Below are 22,443 nucleotides of genomic sequence, written 5' to 3'. Positions count from 1 at the left end.
ACTAAAACATTCCAGTGTGGTTGTACAGGGAGTCAGACTATTACAGATCAGACTGGGGTTCTCGGTCACCCTGTGCCCCTAATAGACACAGGGTAACTTAGACATAGGAGGTGCATGGGGAGCTGAAACAATAGTTTCCCAAACTCTTCAAGGGATTCTGGGTTCCACAGACCTGCCCAAATTGACTCCCATCACATCTCTCCCCCTTCAGCAGAAGACTAATAGCAGGAGGAGAAGCCAGACAGGTTGACTGAAGTTAGTCCATAGTTCCAGTAGTCCCCCAATGCCTGTACCCGCACAGTACCCCAAACAAATTGTTCCAAACAGAGCATTACTCACCCAGCCAACCTCTGCTTCTCTCGTAGAACATACTCGCTGCTGGTAGGAAGGGTGGACTGGCCCTTCTTCCTGGAGTCCTTTCAACCACTGAAGAGAAGAAAGAGTGACTGGGCTCACTCCATCATGCTGCTGGGGATCTGGGCCGACTGCCCAGAATCCCTGGGGTATACAGATGGAGACCGCAGTCCCATCCACTGACAACAGATCAAGTTGCAGTTGTGAGGAGTGGATTGTTGTGTGCAGAGTCCAGTAGTGTTTTGCCCTGTTAGCGCTTCAGCGCTCACCTCGGCTAACTGTAGGGGAAGGAAGACAGTTGCCTCCACTCTGGCTGACTGTTGGGGAGGAAAGATGACAATCTCCTCTCCCTGGGCCTCCAGAACTGCCGCAGGTGTGGGGCAGAGGTCTTGGACCCTCTGTCCGGTTGCCGGCGTTTCAGCTGGGTTGATGTCATCGTTCTGCTGGGGTCCCTTGGGCCCAATGCCAACACTTGGGCAGGTGGCTCATCAAGGCAAGTAAATCCATACATTCTTTGATCTGTGGCTGGAGAGACAAGCTGATTGCTCCTTCTCCCGTACCCACATCCGGCTGCTGAACAGATGCATTCCTCCATCCAAGATCATTCCATGCAGAAACAGAATCATCAAGGTCAGTCAGCACTTGCTGCATCCGCCATAAGACCTCCACATCCGTAGCTGCACGTGGAGATGAATAAAGCACACTGTTATGCCGCATACACACGGTCGGAATTTTCCACAACAAATGTTCGATGTGAGCTTGTTGTCGGAAATTCTGACCATGTGTAGGCTCCATCAGAGCTGGATCTCAAATTTTCCGACAACAAAATCCGTTGTAGTAGATTCCGATCGTGTGTAGACAATTCTGATGCACAAAATTCCACGCATGGTTGGAATCACGCAGAAGAGCTGCACTGGCTATTGAACTTCAATTTTCTAGGCTTGTTGTAGGTCCTGTACGTCACCATGGTCTTGACATTCAGAATTTCTGACATTTGTGTAACCGTGTGTAGTGTATGCAAGACAAGTTTGAGCCAACATCCATCGGAAAAAAATCCATGATTTGTTGTCAGAATGTCCGATCGTGTGTACGCGGCATTACTCTGCTACATTGCAGACCCTTCAGCTGGGATTTCAGGACTGTCGGCTGGTACTTCTGGATAGTCCCAGGCAAAGGGAGGCCAGACCCTAGGGGATCTCCAGCTCCCATTCCTGATTGGCTAGAAACTCCAAATCTTCCAGTGCCCAGGGAACTTCTGAGACATTCAGCATCTGTTCTCTGTATTCCAAGATTTCTTCCAAACACCACTCCAAATTGCTCCCAAAGTCAGGGTCCTCAGACAGCCTCTTGTCATGGATCTGCAGTAATGTTCATGTCTGCTTATCTCTCCATGTGTTCAGCTTAAGTGACCACCCGCCTTTCACCTGTCTGCTTAAAGTGGAAGTAAACCCATCGATTTTAAACAGTAAAAAAAAAGGCATGCCGGGAATGCTAACTGCACATTGGCTGTGCTCTCAGCCAAACTATCAAACCATCCAATGGCTGGTGTCATAACGAATCACATGTGCAGCACCATAGCAGTTGAAGATTAAACAGAGGCAAAGATGGCAGCTTCCTTGGCTGAAAACGATAGGGGAGTTTACTTCCACTTTAAGTAATCTTCCCTCAAGCATGGCTCCTCCCCCAGCCCCTAACTGGGAACACTGTATTAACACTGTATTAACCTGTATTAACACTGCAAGCCAGCCTTGCTGATCAATATTGTGTGTTTGGCTTCCTGTGTGTGTCTTGCCATGTGCTACTACTACTTTGTGGTGCACCCCTGACCCCAACGGTGTGCATCTGTCACTTGGCCTCAGGTGATCTGACACCTCTCTAATAACAGCCCCAGACTGCCATAGCCAAAGCCTTCTGTTGGGATGTTGTCCGCTGTCCATGGGCACACTTGGGCTACATACCCGCGGAGGGCTCTGTAGTTCTCGCCCAACTGCATCTCCACCTGGACCAGCCTGGTTAACTCGGCTTTCCATTTCTTGTGCAGTTGTCTCCCCAAAAACCCCATTCGCACTTTGTATTGCGACCAGTACCTTTCTTTGAAGGAGGAGAGAATTTTTCCCTGGTGTCGCTGCTCACAAGCTAGCCCTTCTTTCCAGCATTTCCAGTGGACAGAATCACACCATCCCAGCAGGACCTGCTCTGACACTGGTCCCCTATGCTGTATCTGCATCTCTCACAACCCCCTTCCGAACATCCTTTCCATGGCGGCTGGTATCTGTACCACTCCTGCTATCTGGACCTTGGATCCAGTTGGAGGTTTGGATGTCCCAGACTGGAGAAAGCATCCCACTGCTGCCACCAATGTCATGGATTCTGTCAGTGGCCCAGAAGACTGTGGAGGGGGGACTTCCAACCGCCTAGCCCAGAAGCGAAAGTGGGAGCGAGTACCTGTCAAAAGTGGCAATTCTTTAAGAGGAGTGGGGGACAAGTCCTTTAAGCGGAACATCCCCTTTTGGGTGGAGCTCTGCTTTAAACTTTTAAAAGACCATAAAATGTTTTACATTTAACACTCTGAATGAGAAGAAACACTGATCTGTAGGAATGCTGTAATTTGTATAAATAATTATATGAACATTCTGCCTATTTACAGGAGAAAAAATTATAGTAAAAGTTTGTCCAACAGAGGAAGAAACTGCCAGACTATTGCAGAAAGTGCTAGACAACAATGAGCCTGCAGCCAAGAAATTGGCCCAGGCTGTTCATCAGGATCTCGTTGTAACTGATAAGACTTTAGATGCCGTTAATGTGAACATTCCACAGACAGACCTTGCTGTGTGGGTGGATCCCATTGGTAAGCAATCAATATAGATTTTAATATCATTATTGTGGTGTTTATATAGGACTTGATTTACTAATGAGGAAAACAATGTTTATATAGCAAAGTAAATGATTAGGAAGCTTAATGAACAAAGTGAAGCTATCTTCATTAGCAGTTATCAACCACTTCAGCCCCAGAGGTTTTATCCCCTTAATGACCAGGCCATTTTTTGCTATACGCAACTGCATCGCTTTAACTGACAATTGCATGGTCATGTGACTCTGAACCCAAACAAAATTGATATCCCTTTTTCCCCACAAACAGAGCCTTCTTTTAGGGGTATTTGATCACTGCTGCGGGTTTTTATTTTTTGCGCTATAAACAAAAAAAATGACAATTTTGAAAAACAATATTTTTTACTTTCTACTACAGTGGTGTGAAAAAGTGTTTGCCCCCTTCCTCATTTCCTGTTCCTTTGCATGTTTGTCACACTTAAGTGTTTCGGAACATCAAACCAATTTAAACAATAGTCAAGGACAACACAAGTAAACACAAAATGCAATTTGTAAATGAAGGTGTTTATTATTAAAGGTGAAAAAAAATCCAAACCATCATGGCCCTGTGTGAAAAAGTGATTGCCCCCCTTGTTAAAACATACTATAACTGTGGTTGTCCACACCTGAGTTCAATTTCTCTAGCCACACCCAGGCCTGATTATTGCCACACCTGTTCACAATCAAGGCATCACTTAAATAGGAGCTGCTTGACACAGTAAGGTCCACCAGAAGATCCTTAAAAGCTACACATCATGCCGAGACCCAAAGAAATTCAGGAACAATTGAGAAAGAAAGTAATTGAGATCTATCAGTCTGGAAAGGGTTATAAAGCCATTTCCAAAGCTTTGGGAATCCAGCGAACCACAGTGAGAGCAATTATCCACAAATGGCGAAGACATGGAACAGTGGTGAACCTTCCCAGGAGTGGCCGGCCGCCCAAAATTACCCCAAGTTCGCAGCGACGACTCATCCAAGAGGTCACAAAAGACCCCACAACAACGTCCAAGGAACTGCAGGCCTCACTTGCCTCAGTTAAGGTCAGCGTTCATGCCTCCACCATCAGGAAAAGACTGGGCAAAAATGGCCTGCATGGCAGAGTTCCAAGGAGAAAACCACTGCTGAGCAAAAAGAACATCAAAGCTCGTCTCAATTTCTCCACAACACATCTTGATGATCCCCAAGATTTTTGGGACAACATTCTGTGGACCGATGAGACAAAAGTGGAACTCTTTGGAAGGTGTGTGTCCAAGTATATCTGGCGTAGAAGGAACACTGCATTTCATAAAAAGAACATTATACCAACAGTAAAATATGGTGGTGGTAGTGTGATGGTCTGGGGCTGTTTTGCTGCTTCAGGACCTGGAAGACTTGCCGTGATAAAAGGAACTATGAATTCTGCTGTCTACCAAGAGATCCTGAAGGAGAATGTCCGACCATCTGTTCGTGTACTCAAGCTGAAACGAACTTGGGTTCTGCAGCAGGACAATGATCCTAAACACACCAGCAAGTCCACCACCGAATGGCTGAAGAAAAACAAAATGAAGACTTTGGAGTGGCCTAGCCAAAGTCCTGACCTGAATCCTATTGAGATGTTGTGGTATGACCTTAAAAAGGCCGTTCATGCTCGAAAACCCTCTAATGTAACTAAATTAGGACAGACAATTCTGCAAAGATGAGTGGGCCAAAATTCCTCCAGGACACTGTAAAAGCCTCATTGCCAGTTATCGCAAACGCTTGGTTGCAGTTGTTGCTGCTAAGGGTGGCCCAACCAGTTATTAGGTTTAGGGGGCAATCACTTTTTCACACAGGGCCATGATGGTTTGGATTTTTTTTCACCTTTAATAATAAACACCTTCATTTACAAATTGCATTTTGTGTTCACTTGTGTTGTCCTTGACTATTGTTTAAATTGGTTTGATGTTCCGAAACACTTAAGTGTGACAAACATGCAAAGGAACAGGAAATGTGGAAGGGGGCAAACACTTTTTCACACCACTGTATAAAACACATCCAATCATTTTTTTCCCTTTAATCTAATATCTTCCTCAATTTAGGTCAATATGTATTCTGCTACATATTTTTGGTACAAAAAAAATCACAATAAGTGTATATTGATTGGTCTGCGCAAAAGTTATAGCGTCTACAAAACAGGGGATAGATTTGACATTTTTAGTTTATTTTTTTACATGTAATGGTGGTTTTTGCGATTTTTAGCAGGATTGCGGCAGACAGATCGGACACCTAGCTGACACTTTTTTTGGGAACCAGTGACATTATTACAGTGGTCAGTGCTAAAAATATGATACTGTATAAATGACACTGGCGGGTAAGGGGTTAACATCAGGGGCAATCAAAGGGTTATCTGTGTTCCCTTATTGTGGTCTGCTTATTTTACATCGGCAGACCGGCGTTATGTCTCTGCGAGGAGCGATTGCGGGTTGGCTCCCCCTGTGGCCAATCAGCACGCAATCTCGGCTCTGACGGTGCATGCACGCCACCCAGTGGCTATTAGCAAAATCACATACAGGTACGTGATTTCGCGTAATAGAGCCGCCTTGCCACAGTATATGTATGCAGGCGGTCAGGAAGTGGTTAATCTTGCACAAAGAAAATTTAAAAACAAAAAATGATTGGTCTCGTCTTGCAGTTGCACATTGTCTCTATTGTGTTTAGCACCAGATTTTAGTTATTTGCATTTCAAGGCTAAATCCTATACAAGTTTCCTGTAATCATACATCTTTGTGACTGTACAGTTCCCAGTACCTTGAATAGAGTTTATAGGACACATTATATGAATGTGTTTTTCTTATTTATTTATTTTTTTATATCTTTCCAATGACAGACTCAACCTATCAGTATATAAGAGGATCAGCAGATGTTATGCCAAGTAATGGGATATACCCTAAGGGTCTCCAGTGTGTTACTATTCTAATAGGAGTTTACCACATTGATACAGGACTTCCAGTTATGGGTGTTGTTAATCAACCATTTGCAATTAAAGATCCTGAAACAAACAGGTGAGAGTATACTATTCATTTTCTCGTTAAAATAAATTACATGTACAGAATATAAGACAAATTATGTGATACCAGAAATAAAAAGTAGACATATTGAAGTACGGATGATACAAAGCAAAGAAGAATTTCAAGATATTCTTGTGGGAATGACAATAAATGGCCTTATATATTTTAGAATTTGAAAACATTCTTATAGCTGAGTTTTAAACATTTTAATCCCAAGAAAATATAAATATGTCTAAAAGAAAATATATGATTTTAAAGTTTTGACCATAACTTCTAAAGTATGTTTATAGTAAGTATTATATAGTAAGGGAAGAACATAAAAGGTATATAGGAGGGGAAGGGGAGGGAATAATTCTCCGGAGGAGGTTTTATATATCAGCTAATGTTGTAATTCTATAAAAAATCTTAATCACCATAACAATAAAACTCGATTGTCAATATTATCTGACGTATAATATTTAATCCAGGGTTTCCATATGATATCAAACTTTGTCATCTGGTTTTTATCTATAGCGTCCATTTTAGCATGGATGAAAGATTGATTCATTCTACGTTTGGTTTCTGCAATATTCACCACATCTGTTTTCCACGCATTGGCTATAGTCTGCTTTGCGGCTATCAGTAGTGTAAGAACTAATTTGAATTGTTTCTGATTCAGAAAGGCTGGTTTTAAATTAAGGAGAGCTATAATTGGGTCTGGAAAAATTGGACGATCAAAAAATGTTGTAATTATCAGAAAGATCTTTTTCCAAAATGATTGTACAATTGGGCAATGCCACCAGGTATGTATATAGGTACCTTTTTCTGGACAGCCACGAAAGCAGAGGCCAGTGTTGTCTGTTGAGAATTTGGCGATTCTCGCAGGAACCAAATACCAGCGTGTGAGAACTTTATATGATGATTCAGACGCCAATATATTTATAGAGGAAGATTTTGTGAAAGACCATATGTTGGACCAAGACCTAGAATCGATCGTACAATCCAAATCTTTTTCCCACTTGGCCACATATTTAGGTATAACAGTATTAGAATTAGATATCAGTTGTGTATACAATGATGTAATACGACCTTTAGCATGTGGTTCCTTGAGACAAAATCTTTCAAATTGAGAAATATTATGTAAGTTTACATTTAAATTGAGAAGAGGAATATAAAAATTTTTGATTTGGAGATATCTGAATATTTCTGATTGTGGAAGCTTATATAATTCACATAGATCTGTAAAAGATTTTATTGATGTAGTTGAAGTTAAATTATATAGACAAGTGATACCAGCCTTAGACCAAGCTTTAAAGGTTTTGGGATATTTCCAGGCTGGGTAAAAAGTCGGATTCTTGTGGAAAGATAATAGCGGATTTTGTGGAGATTGCAGACCATGTGAATTTCTATACCTATCCCATATAGATAGAGAGTGCTTAGAAATGGGGTTATTTATAGACTTACGATCCGCAGGTTGTAACCATAATATATTGTTTATAGGAAGAGGATCACAGTCTACAGCTTCAATGAGGACCCATAAAGGAATCTCTGTAGAAGAGTGATATTTTGTTAATTGAGATAATTGAGCTGCCTTATAATATATGTTAAAGTCTGGGAATCCCAAACCACCCAAAGCTTTGGGGAGAACAAGTGTTTTTTTGTGAAGTCTGGGTTTTATTTTCCCCCAAGTAAATTTTGTTACTTTTTGTTGAATCAGTCTAAGAAAATATGCAGGAATATGAATCGGGAGAGTTCTGAATAAATATAAAAATTTCGGAAGAACAGACATTTTTATGATATTGATTTTCCCAAACCATGATATCGGCATTGATGACCAATTAGATAACGACCTTGTAATATTTTTTAATAGAGCTGGGTAATTAGCTGCAAATAAATCGGAGGGGTTAGGAGTAAACTGCACACCCAGATATGGGAGGCTATGATCTACCCACTTAAAGGGTAGTGAATTTTGTAAAGATTGTTTATCTTTTTCGACAAGTGAAATGTTTAATGCTGAAGATTTTTGAATATTGACCTTAAGGCCCGAAATAAATGAGAATTCTTGTAGTACAACCATAAGATTTGGGGCTGAAACATGTGGAGAAGATAGAAAAAGGAGAATATCGTCTGCGAATAAACAGAGCTTATGATGAAAGCCACCCATTTCAATACCTGTTGTTATAGTGGGTTCCATCCTAATTCTTTGTGCTAAAGGTTCAATGAGTAAAGCAAATAATAATGGCGAAAGTGGACATCCTTGACGAGTCCCCCTCAGTATATTAAACTCGTCCGATTTGTACCCTGCATATCTGATATAAGCTTTGGGATCTTGAGACAAACTAGAGATCCATCGTAAAAAATGAGGGCCGAATCCCCATTTGGAAAGGGTATAGTTCATATATGACCAAGATACTGTGTCAAAAGCTTTAATAATATCTAAAGAAAGAAAACAAGTGGGAATACGTCTTTTTTTAGCGGCATGTGACAGGAGTGTTGCACGGCTAATATTATCTCCTGCTTGACGTAATGGAATGAAGCCCACTTGATCACGATGTATTAAATTGCCTATAATAGTATTTAATCTGTTAGCTAGAATTTTGGCTAAAATTTTTATGTCCAAATTTAATAATGAAATAGGGCGATAATTAAACCATATTGAATCGTCTGTGTGAGGTTTAGGGAGCATACAGATAATTGCAGTTAGGGTTTCTCTTCTAAAAGAATGACCTTCCAAAAGGGAATTAAAAGTGTTTGTCAAGACTGGAGATAGGGTGTCTACAAATGTTTTGTAATACAGCGCAGAAAAACCATCAGGACCTGGCCTTTTATTTCGTTTCAGATTTTTGATAACTTCAGATACCTCTATAATTGACACTGGTTCCTCCATCATTTCCATTTGTGTTTTAGATAGTGTCGGTAGAGATATATGAGAGAAAAAATCATTTGCTCTAGAAGGGTCCAACTCATTATTAGAAGAGTATAAATTTTTTAATTGTGTTTTGAATTTTTGTAATATTTTTAAAGGATTATTTGTGTATACCCCCCTAGATATTTTCAAACGTATCGGTTTCGTTGGGTTCTGGCAGGATTTTAATGCCCTGGCTAATAGTGTGTGAGGTTTATTCGCATTGATATAGAAATTGTGTTGTGATCTCTTGATGGTTTTATCCGCTGCTTCAGTAAGGAATAGATCAAATTCCAATTTAGCTTTGTCAAGATTTATTTTAGATAAAGAAGAAGGGTTATTTTGGAATGCTGTGTGACATTTATTGAAATTTGTTTCTAAAGTCTGACAAAGGATTTTCCACTCTCTGTTGAATATGTTTGCTTGCTGTAGACATATGCCACGGAGAACAGGTTTGTGTGCTTCCCATAATGTAGTTGGAGAGACGTCAGGTGTGGAGTTATATTTTATATAATCTTTGAGCGCAATTTCAATATTATTTTTATGAGCTGGATTTTTGAGTAGGAAATCTCTTAATATCCATGTTGGATCTTTTTTTTTTGGAATTATAGAGGCAACAGTAATGTAGCCTGCACTATGATCGGACCATGGGATGGGAATAATTTTTGTAGATATTATTTCTGGAATTAGCCCTATGGACATAAATATATGGTCTATCCTAGAGAATGAGCGATGAGGGAACGAGTAATGTGTGTATTGTCTCTTGGTTGGATTCAATTCTCTCCAAGTATCTACTAGGTTATGTTTTGTAATTAGTTTTGATAAGAGTTGTTTGTCTGCTGTATGTGACTGTGGGATTGGTGATTTATCCAAAAATGGGAATATGGTCTGATTAGAATCTCCACATAGAATTGTAGTACCTATTTTGTGGTGTTCTCTAGTTTGAAATAAATGAGAAAGAAAAGAAATAGGATTTTTGTTAGGAGCGTAGTATGATGTAATGGTGATAGCGGTATCAAGTAGGTGTCCTTTAAGAATCAAGTAATGACCTTCTGGATCCTTGATTTCCTTCATTAGTGAAAATGGTGTATTGCGATGGAAAGCTATAAGCACGCCTCGTTTTTTAGAGGCGGCCGAAGCTGTGTATACTTGGGGGTAGTCTTTACTGAAAAATTTGGGAGTGGATTGTGACGCAAAATGAGTCTCTTGGAGGCAAACTATATGTGCTTTCTTGGATGAAAATGTGCGGAAGGCTTTAGTGCGTTTGTGTGGAACGTTTAGTCCCTGAGTATTTAATGATATGATGTTTAATGGGGCCATGGAGTTGGGAAAAGTAAATATGTGTTGGTGTTTATGTTAGAACGTGTGTCATATAAGAAATTATTTGTCTCCAGAGTATAGGGGTGGAGGGAAAGGAGATAATGACTGAAAAAGAAAATACAATTAATATACAATATTGAAATATATATATATATCTTAACATATCTATGTTCTTAATGTGTCCGTTGGGAGGAGAAAATCTCTCCCTCCAAGGGTACATGAGCCACTGTCAAGTGCCCGGTGTGCACCGAGCTGCTGAGGGTAGCAAGAGAGGGTGCAAGGAACTTCCCTGCAGGACACCAAGAGCCAATCATATAATTTCATTTTTCAAGCAAAAAATAAAAATGTAAGATTAAGGCAACCTCAGAGACAAAGAAGAGAAGAGAGAGAAAAAAAAAGTTATAATAAGGTGCCTAAATTATTAGGAACATTTCTTAAATAAGATTATGGTAAAAATATTGATTGGAAGTCAGAGAAACTCAGCAGTAACCATTCTGTTGAAAAGGCAAGATAGTAGCCTCAGTACAAGTGTTTATCAGTCCATAAGGTCAGCCAGATCTGGAGGTGGAGATTGTATGCAACTTCTTTTCTGTGGATTGTAGTCTTCTTCTCTTCTGGAAGCAGAAGCAGAGGAGGGATTATCAGCATATGAGGATGATTTTTGGCGAGTGTCCGCAGCATCTCTTGATGTGTTTATCATCCCTAGTTTCTGTAAAGTAGTTTGCAGGTCCTTAGCTGTTCGGCACATATATTTGCGACTTTGGAAAGTAAAACGCACTGAGAAAGGAAAGCCCCATTGGTAGATTATGTCATTTCGCTGTAATATTTGCAGTAGTGGTTTCAGGGTTCTTCTTTTGTTGACTGTAATCTGTGAGAGGTCTGTGAATAATTGATATTTATGACCCTGGAAAATTAGGGGATCTTTATTTCTAGCTGTATTTAGCAGTAATTTCTTAGTGCGGTAGAAATGCAATTTTGCGATAATGTCACGGGGAGGACCATCTATTTTCTTTGGTGCTAGGGCTCTATGAACCCGGTCCATTTCAAGACGCTCTAGTGGGATAGCTGGTTGTAATTCTTGAAAAAGTGCAGTAATAGCACCGTTTTAAATCAGTCACAGATTCAGGTATTCCTCTAATACGTATATTGGAGCGTCTTGCACGATTTTCAAAATCCTCCAATTTGGATTGTAATATGTCATTTTCCTCTTTAAGAAAATCAATTTCTGAGGCAATGTTAGATGTATAATTTTCCAGATCGTCTGCTCTAATTTCCAGTGCTGATGTACGCTGACCAAGTATTCTAATTTCTTTGGTAAGGTTTGTGGTGATGATATCTGCAGTGGTTTTTAGTGATTTTTGAAGCAGATTTTCTATTTGTTTCAGCGTTACAGGAGGGGATAAGTCTTTTTGTGTGGAAAGTTCTAAATTCTCCAGAACTGACATATTTTTCTCAGGTATTTGGGTAGAGAGACTATGTGCTTTTAATGAGAGAACATCTTTATGTAAAGCAGCAGAAGGGGCTGTCTGTTTGTTCTCCTCACTGTGTCTCCCCTCAGAGGGGGAGGGTTTCAGTGCCATACTGCTGTGTGTGTGAGGCGGCACTTTCTTGTTAATATTCTGCCTCATGAGTCTCCTCTGACCCCCTCGATTGTCACCAATGTAGGGTAGGGATATTTATCTACCGTTTGGTATGATATATATGCGGAGGGTCAAGTTACCTCCGCCGTTATATGGCTCCGTTGTCCTGCTGAGAATGGAGCTCTAAGCCAGCATTACCTCTCGGCTAGGCTCCGCCTTCTCCCTCCATACTATTCATTTTCAATGAGACATTTTTATTTTTCTAAAATGTTAAATTTATAAGGGGAAAAGGACAATTCTGTTTACAGTATTTTAAACTTCTCTTTGTGCAGACTTATCTGCTTGATGGATCATGCACTGCCTATTGATAGCATAAAGTTTAGATTTAAAGGTTCACAGATTTACTGCTTCGTTTTATCCTGAAAGCCTTTGGCCAGACTATGGACATTCAAAGATGTACATAATCTTAACAAACAGTAAATTAATTTTAGATAGCAAAAAAAATCCCTACGCTCAGCTCCAAATTAAAGTGGTTGTAACACTCAAAAGAAAAAAAAAACCTGGCTGATCCCGTGTCCCCCATCTGTGTGCTGACCACGATAATCATGGCTGCTGAGCCCTGATTACCGTGGTCAGTTTACGTGCCCCCGTCATCCGCAGCTCTCCTCTCTCACTGTCAGCTCCTGTATGTGTGTGTCTCTCCCCCTTTCAGCCCCGCCCCCCCACCCCCTTCCTGCCACCATTAGTAGCTGCCAGTAAAAATAAAGAACAATTACAGCCAGCTTCTCTGTTATACTAATCTCTCCTACACTGTGTAAATGTTTTTGTAAAACAAAACCTGCAAATACCTTTGATCTGTTCTAGCCAGTCACAGAGGTCATGTGACCTTCCAGGCTGATGTCGGAGGGGGAACTTGGCCCCTCCCTCTGTAGCTTGTAGATTGGAGGAATACAGCAGCCAGAGGTCAAGTGGCTGGTGATAAAAGAGCAACGATAAGGCATTTACAGGCATAATTTAAAAAAAGCAATTACACAGTGTAGGGGAGATTAAAAAGGACAGAGGAGCTGGTTGTAACTTGTTCTTAACCTCTATAACCACTTTAATAATAGGGCTACTACAACTAAAGATCCTGAATACTGGACTAAAATAATATGTTTTAACAATAGTGTGCTGTCCACATTGATAGTGCCTTAAGCAGAAAATGAATAGCTGATATTAAGCCTAAATTATTAATGGTGTACTATCCCTTTAAATAGTAATAAAATTCCGTGTGATTTAAGGTGCTTACTCTGTAGTTCTAAACTTCAATATGAAGTATTCCATTGCAAAAAAGTTGCTCCTCAGGCAGAAATGGACTCTTACCGGAAAATAATGATCTTGAGTTACAGAGATCAAAACAGCTGATTTACTCCAAGACAAAAATCCCCACTATCAGACTCTCGGATGATTGAACCTTCAAAGAAAATGCCTCATGCATGCCGCTCACCCATAGCTACATATGAAAACCATCCAGCTGCGGGGATCAGCTGGCACGCCAGTACGTGAGGACATCACGTTCTAACACCACCTGACGCATTTACCCACAACGGCCATACTCTGAGATTGGAGCTTGATTAATTTAATGTATGAATTAAAATCTATTTTTTTTACATTTTGCACATTTATATTCTCTGTTGTACATTTGTACTGGTATATCACAGGACCTTCCTTCATATTTGAACACTGAAGGATTTATTTATATATTTTATTATTCACCTTTTGGGTTTAGTCACTATTTAAAGGGATAGTGCACCATTACTACAGGTATCGAATCATTGCAATTTTCTTTGAATCTTGTATATTAATCAAATCAGCACTTTATATTTAATATTCACAATTTATTTTCTGCTCAAGGCATTATCAATGTAGACAGTGCACTATTGTTATAACTTAGAACTAATTTACTATAACAAGCTCACATTGATCTCCTGTAGCTGCAAGCCCTGGGGAGCAATTCACCCTCAAATTTCACAACAGATGGAATGAAGTTGTTCTTTTGGCAGCTCACCCTGTTCCTTCACTACTTTCCAGTCTTCTAATTTCTAATGTAAACTCTAAGCAGGTGTTCTGGGAAGGGGGTTGGGATTCTGAGACAGAAGACCTAAAGGTCTTAATTTTTTTGCTCTTAGGCCCCTTTCACACTGAGGCGGTTTTCAGGCACTACAGCGCTAAAAATAGCGCCTGTATAGCGCCTGAAAAAAAAACCAGCCCCTTTCACTCCAGTGTGAAAAAAGTCCCGCTAGCAGCATCTTTGGAGCGGTGGAGAAGCGGTGTATTCACCGCTTCTACCCATTGAAATCAATGGGGCAGTGTGGCTATACCGCCACTATACCATTTTAACCCTTTTTCGGCCACTAGTGGGGGTTAAGACTGCCTCGCTAGTGGCCGAATACCTTCGCTAAAACAACGGTAAAGCAGCTCTAAAAATAGCGCCGCTTTACCGCTGACGATGCTCCTATCCCAGTGTGAAAGGGGCCTAAAACTTTAGGATGAATTGCTCCACAGCGGCTGCAGCAACAGGAATCTGTAAGAATTTGTTAATATGCTTAGTAAAGAAACCCGCTGCTAGAGTAAACCATTAAATACGCTGTTAAATACGATGTCTAGGCCGTTTCGCACTTGTCCAGTTTTTTGCAGCAAAACTTTGTGCATTTTGTTGCATGAAGATGTATTGAAAGTAGAAACCCTATTGTTTCCCATGTGCCTGGTTCGTATCTATTTGATGCAGTTAGAAGAATGTGGCATACATGATTTCAAGTGCATTGCAATGTGGAATGCATGGGTTTCCCAATCCAATGTACATTAAATATGCAATAATACACATTCAACACACGTCTATTAAGGCAATGCACCGGTGTGAATGGGACCTTAAATGGTAGGTCCACCTATAGCATAGGAATTAAAAACTCCTTTAGCATCTATAGGTAGATTCAGGTTTTTTCCTCAGAGAATAGATGCAGGAACGAGCCGTGGGGGGCGTTGGTGCAATTTTTAGCTCCGCTTTACCATAGTTTTAGCGGTGCTATTCGGCCCTTAGCGGGGCGGTTTTAACCCCCCACTAGCAGACGAAAAGGGGTTAAATCCACCTGCAAAATGGTGGTGGTATCGCAGCACTGCCCCATTGATTTCAATAGGGAGGAGCTGTGAGTTCACCTTTCCAAAGAAGCTGTTGACTTTTTCTAGCGTCCTGCCAGCACACCGCTCCAGTGTGAATGCCCTCGGGCTTTCACACAGGAGTGCAAAGAGCCACTTTTTTTTAGGCGCTATTTTTAGCGCTATAGAGCCTGAAAAGTGCTGGCAGTGTTAAAGGGGTCTTAAAGGAGCATTGTTAAATACCAGGAGTGTGTTATGTACAAAGTGCAGGGTTCTGGAGTGCAATACATACAGAGTTCAGCAATACATTATTCACAGAGTGGAGAGTTTAGGAATGCACTATGTACAGATTGCAGATTTCAGGAGCGCAATATGTAAAGATTGAATATTTTAGAAGTGCATTACATACAGAGTGCAGAGTTCAGGAGTGTATTATGTACAGAGTGTAGAGTTCAGGAGTGCATTACACACAGAGTGCAGATTTTAGGAATCCGCTATGTACAGAGTACAGGAGTGCATTACATACAGAGTTCCAGAGTGCACTATATACAGAGTGCAGAGTTCAGGAGTGCATTACCTACAGAGAGCAAGCTTCTGGAGTGTACTAGGCAGTGTGCAGAGTTTAGGAATGTGCTTGTACTATGGGCAGAATTCAGGAATGCGCTAAGTACAGAGTTGTTGATTACTTAAAACTAAAACTGGAGTGCAAAATCTGGTGTAGCTGTGCATGGTAGTCAATAAGCTTCTAACTTCAGTTCAGTTAAGCTGTGTCAAAAAAAACTTGTGCACTCTCCAGTTGAGTAAATAAACACCAGAGTGTAGGATTGAAGAGTGTGCTACTTACAGAGTGCAAGGTTCAGGAGCGTGCTTCATACAGAGTGCAGAGTTTAGGACTGCATTACATACAGAGTGCAAAGTTCAGGAGTGTGTTATGTACAGAGTGCAAGGTTCAGAAGTGAGCTATATACAGAATTCAGGAGTATGCTACATATGGAGTGCAAACTTGAGGAGTGCATTATGTACTAAGTGCAGGGTCCAGGAGTGTGCTGCGTAAGGAGTGCAGGATTCAGGAATGTGCTCTGTACAGAGTAGAGGGTTCAGGAGTGTGTTGCAGAGTGTATGACAACAGGTAGTATGTGCAGAGAGAGGAGTGCAGATAGTATGAAGGTACATTGTGAGAGCAAGCCCCTATTCAATGCTCTATCAGTGCAGCAGCCACTGGGCAGTGGCATGCACAGTAACTGATGCTAGTGGCAGATACACAGCATGCATGCCTAACACACTTCTGCACACTCATACCCTTCTGTGTCTCACTGCAACCTTAACATCTTGCCTCCCTGTCCCTTTCAACTTTGGCACACTGCTACCTTAACCCTTTGCACCCCTGCCACCTTGACATCTTCCTGACATCCAACAACACGCCCAGCTCACCTCCCCATACACATACTTCGGAATCCACTACTGGAGTTTGCTTACCTCCTGGTGGGATCTGAGGCTGGGCAGTGAGCTCCCTTCCCGCCCACACATGTCAGCAGGAGCCAGCAATAGAGATGCTCTTGGCTGCACCTCTGAGCTTTTTCTGCAGCCAGTACTAGAGAGGACTGGGGGAAGAAGGGGGGGGGGGAGTGGGTAGCAAGGGTTCTGTGGAGCTGCTGGGCTTTTGTATTTACAATTGACAATAGTGGCCAGCACATACAGGGCCAGTACTGGAGGTGGCAGAACTCAGTTCCACCACGTTCCAACAAAAAAAAAGCCCTGAATAGGCTTGTGCAATTAATCCTCCAACTCGGAAAGGAAAGCTAATGATATTTTTAAAGGTTGCTTCAAAGGCACTAAAAATGTGGTCATACCATTGCATAATTTTATGATTTAATGATACCTAATATGCCTGCCATTGGAATGATAATTGGATATCATTTTGTTTATCTCTGTTTCTAGGTGGAAAAGCCAGTGGTATTGGGGTTTGTCCTACAAGGATACCAACATCTGCTCTGTAAAATTTTCTGCCATCAATGGAGAAACTACCAAAAAATTAGAATGTGGCTTGTCAGATCATGGTGTATGTGAGAAGAATTCATATGGCGTGGTAACAAGCTCAGCAGAAAGTGGAAACATTCTCAGGTCTCTCACTGCTGTGTGTGGAAAGAATCTGCATTTTGCTGCCGGAGCTGGCTACAAAAGTCTTTGCGTAATTCAAGGCCTTGTAGATTTTTATGTGTTTTCTGAGGACACTACATTTAAATGGGACAGCTGTGCTCCCCATGCTATCCTGATATCAATGGGAGGCGGAATGTTGGATTTTTCGGAGTGTTTAAAGATTGTAAAGCAAAAGAAAAAACTTCTTGATAGGCCAGATCTCTTATACAATTCAGAAATACAAGAAGCAACAGGAGCAGACAAGTGGGCTAACAAAGGAGGACTTGTGGCTTACAGATCAGAAGAACACCTGGAACGCTTTTTAGATCTCTTTGTACAGGATTTGCAATTGAAAAATGATTTGCATCAATAATATGACTTTTCTCTATATTATATTTTAGGTTGTATTTTACTATATATTACAACGTATATTCATTCACTGTACTCCTATAATATTATTATTACTGCTATAGTATATAGAATAAATGATAAAATATAACCGACCTTTACATAAAGGACTATTTTGCTCATGAACAGGCACTCCATTTAACGCCTAAGGCTAGCAAGATTTTAAAAGCACTTTCAGCACCTGATTTAGGCTTTTTGCACACAGGCAGAAATAAATGCTGCATTTGAAGCCAACATTTTTTTTTTTTTTCCTACAGAGCTGAACACTGGTGCATTGTTGTCTATGGGACTATCCACAGAGCTGTGTAAAAATTCATAATACATTGACGCATGTAGACCCATAAGGCCCGGGGTGGTGGATTTTCATTTTAGTACCTATCTCTGTTACAGCAACCACCAGGACAAAAATGGAAGGGAAATGTTCCTAATGCCCCATACACACTATCATATCTTCTGCTGAGTTTTTCCTTCAGATTTACCAAAACCATGTAGTGCAAGAGCCTGCCTAATTGCATACACATTGAAACTCTTAATGTTTGACCTCATATTATATGGTTTTGGTAAATCTGAAGACATAAATCAGCAGGGAATCTGATAGTGTGTATGGGGCTTAACAGGGACTCACAATGACCTGACAAGTTCGTAACTTAACCTAAAACTTACAAAGTGTATCAGTCGGAGTGGACCTATACCTAAATCTTAAAATAGGACTATTTTACATAAAGAGTTGTAAAAGGTCTGAAGTTCTTACTTTTCTGTAGAACAAATTCAAGGTTGTTTTCTCCAGGAAATGTATGTATTTCAAAACTTTGGTTTCTTTTTATTTATCCATGTGAATGTTAGAGTATATTTTCACTTCAAATACTAGTACAATCTAAAGGGCACAAGGGAAGCTTAGCTGATTACCTCATCCTCCCCGATATCATCTCAACTCATATTTTTTTGTTGTTTTGGGTCCAGTGACCCTACAACTTACAGACAGGGTTTGAGTTAAAGGGGTTGTAAAGGTAAACATTTTTTCACCTTAATGCATTCTATGTTTTACTTACCTGACCCCTTGAAAGTCCCGCCCTCGCCCCCGACATCCTCTTAGCCACTCAGCCTGGCCGTTGATTGGCTGGAGTGTATGGATTGAAAGCAGCGCAGTCATTGGCTCACGCTGCTGTCAAGTACATCCAATGAGGCGGCACGGCAGGGGGGCGGGGCCCGAGTGATACAGTGAGCGGCTATAGCCGCCGGCTGTATCACGGGAGCACGCTCGCAAGTGCTTCTCACCATGCAAGGGAGCTCGCATGAACGTGAGAAGTACTTGCAGGGGGAAGCAGAGACAGCCGCCGAGGGACCCCAGAAGAGCAGGTTTGGGGCCACTCTGTGCAAAACGAGCTGCACAGTGGAGGTAAGTATAACATGTTTGTTATTTAAAAAAAAATAAAAAATCTCTTTACAGCCCCTTTAACTTTAGGCATATGTTTGTGGGTTAAGGCGGAGTGGGGCTTTTTCTCTGTTCAGGGCACATTGCAAATTTCAGTTTAATTGTATTCTGCTCTGAGAGAAAGGAAAGGCATCCTTAATAAATGAGAAAATCCTATTAAAAGAAGAAAAGCCTGCTGCTGTTACTTTAACTTCTCTGTATTTAAGTATTTAAAATACTTCATAAATTACAGCTATTTCTATACAATAATAATATATGATAGCAACATTTTTATGTTCTCCACATCATACTTTATCATATATAAACTTCTCTGGATATATAACGGTTTGTGGTTCCCATCCGTCATTTGTTTTCTCCTTTTCTGCCTTATTTTTCAATGTTTTGAAACCTCCATGGTAGAAGAATTAAGTTGTAGTTGCATTATACAATAAATATTTTTCTATAACCCGACTCTAAAAATAACTTTTTATTTTTCCATTTTGTAAGGTCTGCACACTATGGAGTTGATTTACTATAGTACTAGAGAATGTTCAGTGAGCAAAGGTAATGTTTAATTAGCTTAGTGATTTTAGTGATGCTTTGCTAACTAAAAAAAAATATTTAAAGCAGTATTGAAGATCAAAAATGTCATATATTACAGTTTACCAATTCACAGATGTAATTACTACATTAAAAAAAAAAAAAAAACGTTTTCTCCTTGTGATCTGACCAGTAGGTCTGTTATTTTTCAACTTCCTTAACCACTTTCCGCCCGCCATATAGCAAAATGATGGTGGCAAAGTGGTTTTAATATCCTGACCGGATGTCATATGACGTGATCAGAATATTAAGCCGCTGCACGCCCCCAGGGGTGCCCTCACTGGACCACCAGGGATGCCCAGCACCAGGTATGCCCCCCTAGACCACCAGGGATGCCAGTCAGTGCCCACAATGGGCATCACTGATTGCCATGCATTATTGTTTGGCACTGATTGGCATCCATCCCTATACAATACTGTAGACTACAATGCCGATCCGTGCCGCCTATCAGTGCCCATCCATGCCACCTATCCATGACAATCCGTGCCACCTATCAGTGTCTATCTGTGTCGCATATCAGTGCCACTTCAACGATGCCACATCATTGGTGCCCATCAGTGGCGCCTTATCAGTGCCAGTCACTGCAGCCCCGTCAGTGCCCATCAGTGAAGAAGAAAACTTTGTAAATAAGTACATTTTGTAACTGAAACAAAAAAAAATGTTTTTTTTCAAAATTTTCGGCCTTTTTTTATTTGTTTAGCAGAAAATAAAAATCCCAGAGGTGATCAAATACCACCAAAAGAAAGCTCTATTTGTGGGAACAAAATTATAAAAATTTAGCTTGGGTACGGTGTAGCATGACCGCAAAATTGTCATTCAAATTGCAACAGAGCTGAAAGTTCAAAATTCGTCTTGGCAGGATGGTGTATAAGTGCCCGGTATTGAAAAGGTTCAAAGGGCAAGCCATCTGACAATAGTGGCAGTTCGAGTGTTTAGACAAACCGTTTACCATTGACAGGGGTATTTATAAGGATCAGCTTTTATTCATTTATGTAAAACCTTTATCCCAAAAGGAAAAAAACCTGTTGCTATAACTGCTTAAAAAGTGTTAGCTGAAGTTTAATTAGTCAGTCAAGTACATCTAAATCTGCTACTGCATCAAATTTTACTGTATCCCCAGACGGACAATCCTGCTGTCCTAAGGTGCCTCTCAGTTGCTATTGGTGCTCCAATTTTTTTTGGGGGGGGGCGCAAACTGAAAAAAAAAATAATAATCACTTGTGCCCCATCAAATGCAGCCACTGTGACCCCCCGCCTGCCCACTCGCTGTCTGACTGACACTTACCCCATCTTGGTGAGGGGTCAGGCAGTGGGTGACGGCGGCGAGCTGTGGGACTGGCAGCGGGTCCGGCAATGGCTCCTGTGTCCTCCATGCTTCCCGAGTGTCTCTTCTTTTTTCCTGCTAGGCGTCCAATTGGATCTCCTGTGCCAATCAGGTGATGGGTATTATACCAGCACTTCATGATTGGCAAAGAGGTGGTTCAGTGTTACAAAAGCAAAATATTCATCTGAAGCCTAGTAGAGTCTATGGCTCTAATCAGGTGCTTCAAAAAAAAAAATCCCTCGCCACTGTAATTCAGGTGTACTGTGTCCGAAAAGGGTCTGGACTCCTGAATTGGGGGTGGCCACTGCCATTATACATATAGGCGTGGCATCACAGAGGGGGCGGCACCATTAGACAAGCCGCCCCTGGTGCCTCTATTGCTCCTCCATCCAGAATCCAGATTGGAGACACCCCAAAACAGGAAGTGTTTTACTGGCCACCAGATTTCTGGAGTGAAAAGCTGCAATATTACATTTTTGCTTTTGAGTTAAACGCTTGCCAACCGTGTCCTGCACATTTATGTTGGCAAAATGGCATGGCTGGGCAAAGTAACATACCCGTACGTCACTATGAATTTCCTGCTGCGCTCCTGCCACAAGCTCCGTGACCGTGCCCGCAGGCATACCTGCGATCGTGTCACGGAGCTGAAGAACGGGGAGATGCCAATGTAAACACAGCATCTCCCCATTCTGCCTAGTGACAGGACACTGATCATCTGCTCCCTGTCATCGGGAGCAGCAATCAGTGTCATGTCACTGCTAGCCCATCCCCCAGACAGTTAGAATCACTCCCCAGGACAACCCCTCCTCCACCCCCTAGTGGTTAACCCCTTCACTGCCAGTGAAATGTTTACATTAATCAATGCAATTTTATAGCATTGATTGTTGTATTAATGGCAAGGGTCCCAAAAATGTGTCAAAATTGTCCAATGTGTCCGCCATAATGTCGCAGTCACGATAAAAATAGCTGATCGCTGCCATTACTAGTAAAAGAAAAATTATTAATAAAAATGCAATAAATCTATCCCCTATTTTGTAGATGCTATAACTTTTGCGCAAACAAATCACACGCTTATTGGGATATTTTTTTTTTTTTACCAAAAATATGTCGAATATGTATTGGCCTAAACTGAGGAAAAAAAATGTTTTTTTTTGTTATATATATTTTGGGGATATTTATTAATTAATTTAAAAAGTAATGTGTTTTTCGTCAGAATTGATGCTTTTTTTATTTTTTTTGTTTATAGCTCAAAAAATAAAAACCACAGAGGTGATCAAATACCACCAAAAGAAAGCTCTTTGTGTGGGGGGAAAAAAACGTCAATTTTGTTTGGGAGCCATGCTGCACGACCACACAATTGTCAGTTAAAGCAACGCAGTGTTGAATTGCAAAAAGTGCTC

At 41.0% G+C, this 22,443-nt stretch overlaps 1 protein-coding gene across 1 annotated transcript in view; it reads left to right on the top strand.

Annotated features, from left to right (window-relative positions):
* INPP1 (inositol polyphosphate-1-phosphatase) overlaps positions 1-19,585 on the top strand; it is a 65,462-nt gene extending 45,877 nt beyond the window's left edge. The window contains exons 5-7 of the mRNA XM_077448676.1: positions 3,002-3,202; positions 6,068-6,242; positions 17,103-19,585. Of these exons, the coding sequence (XP_077304802.1) occupies positions 3,002-3,202; positions 6,068-6,242; positions 17,103-17,673 (947 nt within the window). The 3' untranslated portion in view covers positions 17,674-19,585. The remainder of the gene's footprint in view (positions 1-3,001; positions 3,203-6,067; positions 6,243-17,102) is intronic.
* The last annotated feature ends 2,858 nt before the right edge of the window (positions 19,586-22,443 follow it).

Source organism: Lithobates pipiens, unplaced genomic scaffold, assembly GCF_037356315.1.
Source record: "Lithobates pipiens isolate NorthernLeopardFrog02 unplaced genomic scaffold, aLitPip1_a1.2 Scaffold_22, whole genome shotgun sequence".
Lineage (NCBI taxonomy): Eukaryota > Metazoa > Chordata > Amphibia > Anura > Ranidae > Lithobates > Lithobates pipiens.
Note: the sequence above shows the minus strand (reverse complement) of the source record. Positions and strands in the feature narration are given on the sequence as shown.